The sequence below is a fragment of the Hypomesus transpacificus genome, chromosome 8 (assembly GCF_021917145.1).
Source record: "Hypomesus transpacificus isolate Combined female chromosome 8, fHypTra1, whole genome shotgun sequence".
Lineage (NCBI taxonomy): Eukaryota > Metazoa > Chordata > Actinopteri > Osmeriformes > Osmeridae > Hypomesus > Hypomesus transpacificus.
The window spans coordinates 6,601,941-6,613,961 of record NC_061067.1 but is presented as its reverse complement, the minus strand read 5'-3'; the positions used below and the strand labels follow the sequence as shown (position 1 = coordinate 6,613,961).

At 43.0% G+C, this 12,021-nt stretch overlaps 1 protein-coding gene across 1 annotated transcript in view; it reads left to right on the top strand.

The window, feature by feature from the left end:
* LOC124470087 (cadherin-18) overlaps window positions 1-12,021 on the top strand; it is an 85,902-nt gene that overhangs the window by 39,881 nt on the left and 34,000 nt on the right. Inside the window, exon 2 of the mRNA XM_047023810.1 lies at window positions 6,890-7,449. Coding sequence (XP_046879766.1) covers window positions 7,216-7,449 — 234 coding nt within the window. The 5' untranslated portion in view covers window positions 6,890-7,215. The remainder of the gene's footprint in view (window positions 1-6,889; window positions 7,450-12,021) is intronic.

Genomic DNA, 12,021 nt, shown 5'->3' with positions numbered 1-12,021 from the left:
CTCTCTCTTTCTCACCCATTCACACACAGAAGATGAAGTCTTGGCAGACACGTTTCTGCCAATCAGAACTCGGTACAACACATGTTTAAACTGTGGCAGTTGACATGAATAGATTTAATCAACCACCTTCCTACCACATCCCCAGTAAATGTGTCATTAGAAACATTTGAATACCTTTTTGTGGACATATCTAGACTTTGTATGCATCTCCTGAGACACACAACCTATGATGGATCCTCTGAAGTTTCAGTATGGTCGTGTCTGTTGGTTCTGCACACCCTAACCCTATACCATGAGCAGTCGCTTAATTAACCACACAGTAACACATAGCTTTCTGTGAATTGCATGCAAAACAAAGTGGGCTAGAATAGTGTGGAGACTGAGATAACAGTACATGTGATTGTTTTGGATTGGGACGCCACAGGATATGAGCATAACTTTTTGGTAGTATATTTATGGCTGTTTCCCCCATTTCAATACAAACACGTTAGAGCAAAGAGTGAGACATTGTGCTCTACACCCTCCTGTATGGCATACATGCTAAATGATGTGATTCCTGGGAAAGCAAAACTTACAGTCCTTATTTCTAGTTTGCCTTATGTTTAGACACAAGGCACGACACTAAGGCATCCACTGGGGTATTATTTCAGGTCCTTGCCTCAGACAACCGTGAGCCCAATATGAAATGGCAGACTAATTCTCCCAATTAGCCAGCTAAAGGTCACTGAAGGCGCTGTGTAATCATGGCGGTTGCTGTCTAAGATGCAGAAGTACAGAACAGTGGAAGGAAAATGGCAGCATAGTTATATTATAGAACAAACCTTAGTCTCCAACACGCATCATAGTTGTGCATGTCAAATAACCTGCAGATATTTATAAAAACATTTGAAGAAGAAGAAACTTGTATTGGTTATGCAGTGGGATATGCACACATGCAGGGTGCAGCGAGACACACACACTCGGGTTTGTTTTACTATCCTAGTGAGGAACACCCATTCACTCCCATTCAGAATTATGTCATCCCTAACCCCTAACCTTAAACCGTAATGCAATCAGCCTAGTCTGACCCTAAACCCCCTAGAAACAGAAATTTAGTTGCAGGGCCCAGGGAAATGTCCAAAACAAGATATTCTTTTTCTTAGTTTACTATCCTTGTGGGGCCTTCTGGTCTACGATTAAAAATGTTCCTCTGCATTTTCCCATTCTGTAGTCCTTCCTCAAAGGGCAGCCAGGAGCAGTGAACAGCCACATCAAGGCAACCAGGAAACCAGTCCAAGTGCTCATCTCATGCCTGGCTGGGGGGTTGGGGGAGAGCAATCTGTTCTGCTCCCTTTTCAAGGGGTTATTTTTGTGGTGGAAACCCTTTTGAGGACAGGTTTAACATGGAAATTCCTTATAGGAAGGCCCAGGAAATAGCCTGAGCACCAAAGAGTGCTCCAGAAGGAATCGAACCCAGGACTTTCTTCCTCTGAGGCAACAGCCTCAGTGCCCTGTGCTACCGTGCAACCTAAGGAAGTCAGTGGAGTTACTCTGGTACTCTGGTAAAATAAATGTGATGTCTACTTTGCGTTTCAAGCAATATTAGAAGACGGAACAAATATCAGTTGTTGTTTTGATGTGATTTAAATGTGTGTACTTTATGTAAAAAAAACGAATGCGTTGGCAGACAAAAGTACAAAATAAAGAAATAGGGGGAATTATTGGCAATATGCCGCATGAATATTTCATGAGGCATTAGGGGAATGGATTTCCCTCTCTTCTTCATCTCTGGTTTGAGAGTGTTTGCTCAGACCTCTTTTCCTTTTTAAAGAGCTGTTAAGAGGCACCGATCATTATGTAATCTTTGTGTGTTTCTGCTGGGCACCCGCGGGCTGCCTGCCAGTATTTTCTTTTCTTTCATTTCTTATTTCTGATGATAAACAGTATGTCTCATGGATACATTCAGAAGGAGACACCTGTGTTGAGTTCACCCAATGTAGGTTCCTCCTTACCCCACCTTCCCTTCAGCTCTCCTCTATGTGAGGGTGAAGGAGAAACAGTCAACAGCTGTCTTTACCCAGGAAGATGTCTGCTGCTTTTGCAGACACTATGTTTTTCAAGCAGATAGCTGAGTAGAATGAGTAGTCTGCTCAGCTATGATGCAAAGATGCATCATGTGGCATGAGTCATGAATTCAACTACCAGGCTAGCCAGTCACTCAATCAATCACTCAATCACTCTCATTCACTCACTCACTCACTCACTCACTCACTCACTCAATGACTCACTCTGTCACTCACTGACTCACTTTTGGAGTGCAGCAGAGGAACCTTGATGTGTTCCACCAATAAAACATCAGTGTGCCGAGTGCCTAGCTGTCAGCCCGTCCGCGCCCCTTCACGTGCAATGCAGAGGCGAGGGAATGTGAGACAGATGCTAATGAGGCAGTGCCAACGCCCGTCAGAGATGGGCAGGGGGGGATCGAGGGGGGGGGGGCGGTGTGTGTTGAAATCGTAGACAATTTGCAGATCTAAACTGAATATGGGAGCCACCACACATACACACACACGCACAGTCTTGCTTACCTCACCCGCTTTCCTCCACACAACAAATGTATCTCTACTGACCACTCAATGCTGGTACTGCTTTTGTCGGGCAGCCAATGAGTGGAGGCAAACTTGTCTGTGGAGAGCCCCCCACCCCCACCCCATGCACACATATATCTTTTCTGGACACTTCAAAAGAGGAGCAGGGGTTGGGGGGGGTGGAGGGACTGTGAAACCTTACACCTCTTGTACTCTTGCCTCCGCACTCATTCTCTCTCACTAGGGAATCCACCTGGCGGCGGGCAGACTTATCAGTGTATGAAATGCTAATGTAGATGGCCCTGGCACAGCTTTGAGGATGGGGAGTGCAAGGGCCTTTTCTCCTCAGTAAAAGCAAGCTGCTCTGTGTATTTAGCATGTGTAAAATGGTGGAGGATGCCAAACTCCAGTAGCCTCACCCTCTCTGTAAGCTTCCCAGACGTGAAAGGAATTCAACGCTGCAGGTGATCTGAATATATTTACCACCCTGTCTTTTCTTCTTCTTTTCTCTTTCTCTGTCTCTCTCTGTCTCTCTCTGTCTCTCTCTGTCTCTCTCTGTCTCTCTCTGTCTCTCTCGCTCTCTTTCTGTATTATCAAAGGGATAATCAAGGCATGAAAACAATGCATTGTGTGGTGCAGTATCTCTAAGGACATTGTTTCCTTTTTTCTGTTGACTTCATGTTGTTTTTCCCCCTTTCCTGACATGCAGTGCACCTGCATAATCATGATGGACTCTTGTCTACATTCTGCAGCAGTACTGCAGTAGGAGTGAAGAGGAAGAGAGGGAAAGGGAGAGACAGAGAGAGAGAGAGAGGGGGGGGGAAGAAAAAGAGAGATGATGATGAGAGTTGAAAGTAAATAGTGTATTTTTCCCTGCAGTGGCCAGCAGATGGGTGCTGTCTGCATCATCCTGACTATCCTACTCTGTATGATGTGAAACCAAGAATACAGCCATTATTCTGTATGGTGGTGTGAGGGTAAGTGACGCATGCAGTTCTGCCCGCTTCAGTCAGGGAAAGTAAATTCAGCGACGGGTCTAATTACATCATGGGCCAGTCTGTGTTGAATTAATTACCCACAAGTGTAGGAAGATATTCAGACACCATATTGCGTCCCTGACTGCATAGGCCTCTGTATATTTAGATGTGTTTACACTTTGACTGGTTTGATTTACCTTGTTAGAGCAGTTTGCCTTCATTTCTAAAGCTCACACCTCAGTTTCAAACCCTCATGGAAAATGCTTCAGTTGTTATTCCTGTAGGACAGGAAATTGGAAGATTTCAAGTTTTATTAGATTTCTGTTTCACTCACAACATCCATAGAGAACAGGTTATCCTTTTTTTGGATGACGTGAAAGCATTTTCATGGAAACTATGCACCTTGTAAGGAATCAAAACCCTCATTAACAGCAGGTGCTAGGCTGTCAGCTTCCATTAGACTTTAGAGAGATTCAGAAAATATCATTCATGCTGTTGCCAGACACATTCTTGCTGTTATGAGAATGTATTTATGAATATTCATAATGCGTTTAGATTTTTTTTCTTCAGAATACCATTTCTATGAATCTGGAAGACTTCCAAATCCAATATTTGGAGTTGTATCTGAATACAAGTGACACATACATAAGATCAGGAAGGGCCCTGTGATTTTCTTACCTCACACAGACATACGACTTTAATTATAAGAAAAGAATGTATGAAAAAACATTTACAACATAATTGGTGGAATTAAATATAATTTGGCTTTAGATCAAGTCAATTATGTTTTTTTTTCATCCTAACTGCTGTACTTTGAGGTGTGTATCTAGACTTCACCATAGCTCTAAGCCTGACAATTTCTGATCTAATACAGTTTATTAAGCCAATTCTAATTTTATGTCAACATTCTGCAGTGACACGTGGAATCTGCCGTAGCTCTAGAATTGTATTCTATTATCTGATTAGCAAAAGGCTTTAACTTTTTCTCTCTCTCCAATAATCCATCTCTCTCATTCTACCCTTTGCTTTCCATACACTCCCAGCTCAAGGGGGCTTGAGATAAACCTTAAAACTGAGCATATAAATGGTTAAAGAAATGTTTGTGTCATTCCATTTGGGGGTGAAGGGGTGAACAGTTAAGATCGTCTTTGGTGTGGCTCTCTTTCCCCATTTGGCTCTGAAAAGAGAGCAGCCGCACAGTGATGTGTGTTTGAGCCAGAGCCACTCACACCTGACTGCTGTTTGACATGGCAGAAGGTTGACACTTTGAAATCAAATTCAAGTGTGCTCTTGGTGGGAGGTGAAACTACGAGGCATAAATGGCAGTTAGTAGGGTTCTCTCTCTTCCTCTTTCCTCATCCAGTTGCCTTTTCCTTCCTTTCTCTTCACCTCTGATTTCCCTGCCGTTAGCCGTCTGCATCGTACATTTGCATCATTAAACTCAAAACCGCCAGTCACGTGTCTATCTTTTCCAAGAATACTGAGCATAAACACACTACATACAGGCTTCTGAAGCCTACCATCCTAATGACAAAGCCAGCTGCTGCAGATTTCATGGTTCTCTGAGACTGGTTTTTACTTACAATCAGCATGATAATCAGACAATTAGAGCACTGATTGAAGAGTAACTCAGGAGGTACAAAGAGCTAGCGGGGGAAATTACGTTCTCACACTAAATCTAATGTAGGCTACATGCAGGTGGATGAACCAACCTACAAGCATACCATTTTATGAAGGTATTTGATGAGGTCTTGGGACCAATATGTGAGGAGGCTGCTAGGGGAATCCCTCGAACATGCTCTAAAACAATAAATAGATCCAGATAAAACTTGGAATCTAGTTTCTGAGGATGGAGGAAATACATTGCAAACTTTCACTATGACAGTGCATTTTGCAAGATTTGTTTATAGTTTATATGCATCCGTGATGATGTGAAATCATGTCAGAGATTTGCAATGTGGGATATTTGGTTCACATTAATAGCCCTGCCCTGATCCCCATTGCTACTGAGTAGGTTTGCCTCTGAGTGACGAGAATGGCGCCAGGAAGTACTCCCAATAACCCATCCCAGTTGCAGCACATTCTCCTAAACTACAGCTGAGCTGCATCATTTGCATTTGGAGATTTCGGAAACATGGGGATTAGTCAAGGACTCCGAGCATTATTTTAATCCATATATTTTTAAAGGGATTCTGAGATTATCCTCCACAGAGTGTGTGACGGTTGCGACTGCATTAAAACTTAATTCCAGCATTTTCACAAGTTGTCAGATTACATTGTAGGTGATAGAACGCTAAGCAGTTGCCTTTGATGTCTGTCAGTCTCCATATCGCATGTACACTTCAAACATGTGTTTTTCATTATTCTTACAATAATCTCAGTAAAAGCCATAGTTGTACAGAAATACTTAGTGAATGATAGATGTATGCTTCTGTCAAATGGAACAGTGGTAAGGTTGCTGTCTATATTTACTTATTTTGTAGAGGATGAACACAGAGATGCATATTTGTGAAAGTGCAATGGCTTCAATTCAGTTAATATTCAGCAACAGCAGCAGTTACAGATTTTGACCTGCACAAAGGACATTCCTGTAAAAAGAAATTGTCTGTGCAAGGGCGCAAAGCATTTATTCAACAAATGCAACTGTGGGCGTTCTGTAATGTAAAGCTTCTGTGTAGTACTTAGTATAGTCTACTACACTGGATGTATTATCATCAGGAATTAGATGTAGGCCTTAACAAGAGGAAATGTACTCGTACAGATCAATATAATAGAAATATATTTTGAGTAGAAGTTTATTTATAGACAAGCGACAAGTGTATACAAATCCACATTGTACAGCAGCCTAATTGGCCATTTAGTAAAAGTATATTTTATATATCGGGGGATGTTGTTTACCTTATTTGCTGCCTCACCACCTAGCCACAGACAAGCTTTGAATAACTAAACTACTTGTTACATTCAAAGTTGTTTTATCTCACCTGTGCTATGGGTGAGGAGAGGAATGCTAAGCAGTGACTTTATTAATTAAAAGTATTTGTGTTATACTTTTACTTTGGCCTCTTTGTGTTATGATTTTTTATGGGTTTCAATTTATTTGGGAAGACTTTTGGGTATGTGAAACTGAAACCTGCATAATATTAATGTTGAGTTTCTCTCTCTCTCTCTCTCTCTCTCTCTCTCTCTCTCTCTCTCTCTCTCTCTCTCTCTCTCTCTCTCTCTCTCTCTCTGTCTCTCTCTCTCTGTCTCTCTCTCTCTGTCTCTCTCTCTTTCTCTCTCTCTCTCTCTCTCTCTCTCTCTCTCTCTCTCTCTCTCTCTCTCTCTCTTTTCCTATTTGCTCTTTTTTAGGACATACATAATGGTGTACGAAGTCTTCTACCGTCTCTGCTAAAACTGTCTCCAAGTCTTCATTCACCTTCTGTTTCATCAAAGGCCTTGGATGTTCCACCACAATGTAAATAGATACGGCCAGTTTCCCTGCATCAACACTTGTTGGCCATGAGCCCTAGAAGATCAATCAGGACCACGTCTTTTTCAGTTGGGATTTAGCAGCGCCGCCACCCCAGACCGCTCTTCGACGCCGCAGCGGTGGCCAGTGGTGGTGGTGGAGGCGGTGGAGGAAGGACCTTCATGCACCCAGACGAAGGGATTTACTTACAAACACGCACTCCGCCATGAGGCTATCCACCACCGCCTGTCTCTGTCCCTTTCTCGTGTGCCTCTGCTTCATCCAGAGGTTCTCCGGGGCCAACCACCTCTCTAGCTCTGCCAAGGTACCGGCCAGGAACCACACCAAACTAGCCAATGGAGAGACAGAGGTGCACCACAGGCCTAAACGGGGCTGGATCTGGAACCAATTCTTTGTTTTAGAAGAACACATAGGACCGGATGCTCAATATGTGGGAAAGGTATGTATTATCTCTTGACTTTGTGTCTCCCTCTTAGTTCAGTTGGTAAGCTTTTGATGCCAGAAACCATCTCTAGCTGTTACTGTTTTTCCCCTCCTCTTCCCCCATGTTGGGCGGAAATGTGTTATTATGGCAGGGACAGGTTTGTTTGTGTAGAGGATTGCATGTTTGTTGTCCAGATGTTTCATTCTGTCTACCGATGTGGAAATCAAAATCTCGCTCTTGTTTGTTATTTCACAAAGAAGATGGTTGGACAGATTACTTCTCATGACAACTTGCAATGTTTTATTCAGGTTAATGAAGGACTTACATCCAACACTTAGCCTTTTGAGCAGCAAGAGTGCACAGGAGAATTGCATTATTTTCTGAATAGCTTTCCACATCAAAGTCTTGAAACCTAAAACAAGACTCCCAGCTCTCGGTAGGGGATAAGGCTTTGTTGCAAATTGAACAATAGTCTACGTGGGTCCTAGGATGTTGGGTTGGATTACTGATAAAATATGTCATGAATCTATTACCTTTGAGCTCTGAGCTGTCAGAGTGATTGATGTCATATAGAACAAGTGAGGCTGGAGATAGCCGGGGTCTCTCTGTCGTTCTCAGAGGGTGAGCGCATGTCCCAGCAGGTTGAGTCTGTGATGGCAGTGACTTGAGTTTGTCGTTTGGTCCCACAATAAGCCACAGGAAACTGGTTAAATCCGCTGCTTGCAGATTGCCGTGCTGTCCCGTTATCTCCTGCAACGTGGAAATGTGTTTCTCCGCTGCAGTGATCATTATTCTAGGCACTTAGGCACAGGATAATCCCCTGCAACTGCACTCAGAGAGAAAGAGAACGAGGAAGGCGAATCACTTCTTTGACTGCACACGTGTCTGTATTTTAACAAGCACATGATGAGAAATTAGAAAGAAAAGAAAACTGATAGGGAGGTGGAAAGAGAGTGTGAAAGCCACCCACTAGAAATCGGATACCCCAAAAAAGATATGACCAGAAACATATAGGTTACTGTACCATGACAGCTGAGCAAGGTATTGGGTATTTGCACGTCAGACTTGCCTTGTTGCCAGTGCAGAGAAAAACATATTGTTAAAGGTGTTAATCATCGATGAAAACATTGCGTCGGTTACGTTAGATGCATGAGCAAATGTAAAAAATCCCAAGGTGCCACCAGAAACAGTCTTTGAGCATTAACATTGCATTGTAGCTGAAGTGGTACAAGGGTATTAGTGAAGGGATTCAGAGCTAGAGAGCATTCTTCTATAATGGCAGTTTATCAGACCCTTAATTGCATGAAAGACTAATTACTTTCACGGATTATATCAACATTAAATTCAGCTGCAGTGCTGCTTTGAAGTCAGTGATTGGCTGGCTGGCTGGTTGATTCTGGCACATTAAAATAGTCCTGGCTAGCTCCTTGACTGCATTCTCTTCTCCGTCTGTCCTTTCAGGGTAGATGTGGGAAGGGCTGGTTGTGGCAGGGGGCATAAAAGTGGCAGCAAAGTAAATACAAACAGCTAATCCGCAGGGCGATAATGATGCAGCACTAAGAAGCAACGTACACATTATTAAGGAATCAATTTGACACACATGTTTGGAAGAAGATGAAGTCTCCAGATGTTTCGCTTTAAACATTTAATTACGTGGGCTGGGATTGCTGTGCCACGTCCTATTGTGGCCAGGAGATGGAATGACCCTTAATTAAGCTCAGACAGAGGAGGATTAATTCTTTCACACATTGTTTCCATCATGTTGCTTGATTAAAAACTGTAGACCCAAGCAAGCGGCAAAATACTATTCCCCTTCAGGGATTGGCAAACCCTTTCATATGTTGATTCTTAAAGAATTTTCACTGAACCAGAAACACATCTCCACTTACAACATGAAGGTGTAAAAGTGCATCATAGTTTCCTTAAGGTCAAGCCTCGTGTAAACTACAGTAACCACATGGGATGCATGACGGCTATTGTCCCACATGATTTTGCCCCCCATCCACAAAAATGCTCTGTTCAAACAAGGAAGTGGACGCGGGCAGGACCAAAAAACTCACCGGAGGAGGGCCAGTTTGTCAAACGTGTTTTTAATCCCCCAGAGGTGTCCCACATAATCCCCAGTGACAACCCTCTGGGAGCCCATGCATTTGGGAAATGGCAGGTTTGTGTGTGAGTGAGAGGCAAATTCTGAGCCAGTGACAGGCCTTGTGGAGATAGGCTCACTTCCAGACAGGAGACGACACACTGGGCTTGATGGGCGGTCATGACAAAGACATTGCCTTTGCAGTGGAGCTAGCCTGCTGGTCTGGATGGTCAACTTCATGAAGTGTTGACAACATTCTGGTTAGTTTGAGATTGATACTGGGGAAATTATCATGATTATAGGCATGTTCTGTGAAGGATCTATTCAGATGCTCTAAATCTGGCTTTTTTTTTGCAATTAACTTTATCCTCCAGAGACCCGTGTCCAGGTTTTCTACCTAATTTGGAAAATGGCACCAAGTTTGTACAACAAAAATGTGTCCAAGCATGTAACAATAATTCAGACCATGACAATTGCCTTTAATTAACCTGGGAAAGTGTTGTGGATGATGTCTGACAGATCGGGTGCTTTGAAATAAGAGGAATCGCCCCCATGCATGTCTTACTTTATGTTCATTTGCAGAGCAAAATGCCAAGCTCTAGAAAGGTGCCCAAATGTTTTATTCATACAGCTATAAATGGATTGTGCTGTGACAGAATCAGGAAACTGTCTTGTACCTAATGGTTCAATGGTAGAAAAAGTGAAGTAAGGGATTTACTTAAATTGCTTTTCTACCACATTTTGCAAAATAGGAGCATAGCGCTGAGAGTTCTGAATGCTCATTACACATTGAGTGGTAATTTAGAATGAAATAAAATACACTGTCACAGCTCATGTGGGTGTGCATTTGTAATAGTGATAGGAGAAAGAGCTCTTAGCGTTCTCATTTTTTATAATAAACAGACAGTTACTGTTTAGTACAGTTAGGCAGCAATCAATATGATAGACACAAGCAAGGCATATATATTATTTTGCTATGCCGCAATACCTTTTTGTACCTGGATTGTACCTGTGTGTGTGCAGCATGTGTCTGTGTTGAATGCATCTTTGTATGTGTGTTTGCTTGTGTGTGGGCGTGCATCTCTGGTGTGGAAGCCTGAGTGTATCTGAGGGAGCAAGAAAGAAAGAAGGATTGATTTTTCTCACCCTTCTCTGAGGCCATTTGGATTAGTGCACACCCTTAGTCTGTCTAGGGCCCATGTCCTGTCAGTGATCCGGTCAGCTTACCAACTTTCCAGAAGGCTCGTCCTTGATGGCCCAGACTGTGAAAGCCCAAACATCATTACAGTAAACAAGTATATCGGCCAAGGCCAAGTAAATCACTATAGATTACATAAAGAGGGAGATCGTTCAGCTATTGTGATGGGCCCCAATTTAAGACTCTAAACATTATCATAATTAATAGTCTGGTCTGTTTCTCCATCCTCCCATATCCAAAGCCAAGCCCGTACTGTCACTTAGCATATTATTGCTACATAGATCCCAGTTGGACTTGTTAGATTGCAAGTTGTAGAACATGGCTGCCGAATCTTGAGGTTTTCCAAATTTGATTTGCTGGAGTTTTCATTTATGTGTCATTAAACCGCAACTTTGAAATGTAGGAAATCGTCCAGAGTAGAGCGACGCTATTAAATGAGTGTCAAGACTGATTCCCAGACTCTGATAATTTCATTACTGTACATCAGGAAGTCAACCATCCCCACAGGAAAGAAGTTTCATTTTACTTCCTCCTCCCCCCTCCTTCTGTCTCTCGTTTGCCGGTTGCTGCAGAAGTCAAAATAGAGGACAACCATTAGGGCGGATCACGGAGATGTGCATCAACGGCACGTCTTTATCACGCCCTTGCCATCGCCCAATCTCCAAACGGCGCGGTCATTAGCCTTGTGCTCCATCATCAAGGTGCCGCTGACTGTGACTGTTGCGAATCAATTGCGTAGAGAGCGCTCGGGAGGATTTGATTGGGGGTGGGGGTTGGAGGGGGAGACTGGCCAAAGCGCAACGATAATCAGACAATCAAGCACACCCACATAAAAAGTGATTAAGTCCTCTTGAGCGAAGAATAGGAGCTGAGATTTAATCAAAAATGAGCCCCCCTCACTAATTGCAAGTATGAGGCCTTAACACTGAGGCTCAGCCCCCCCCCCCCCACACACACACACACACCTTCTCCTTACCCTTTCCTTCTTTCCCTCCCCTAGGTTCTCCACCTCTCTCCCTTTCTTTTTTCTTCCATTCACCTTCCCTCATATCACCCCGCCCTGGTTTAATCCCTTCTGTTGGTTAAATAAGTTGACCCGACATTTCAGGACACACACACTTGTAACCTTATCGCTGGTAGGTTGAATTTTAAACTTTCATCCTTAAAAGTTCGGTAAAAGGTTTTTTCCCCACCAAAATGATATTGTCCATTTCTGACAGGATATATATTACCCAAGTGACAGGTACAGTGTATTGACACACATATTAAGAAAAACTGATAAGTCCAGGTCATCACAACCCAA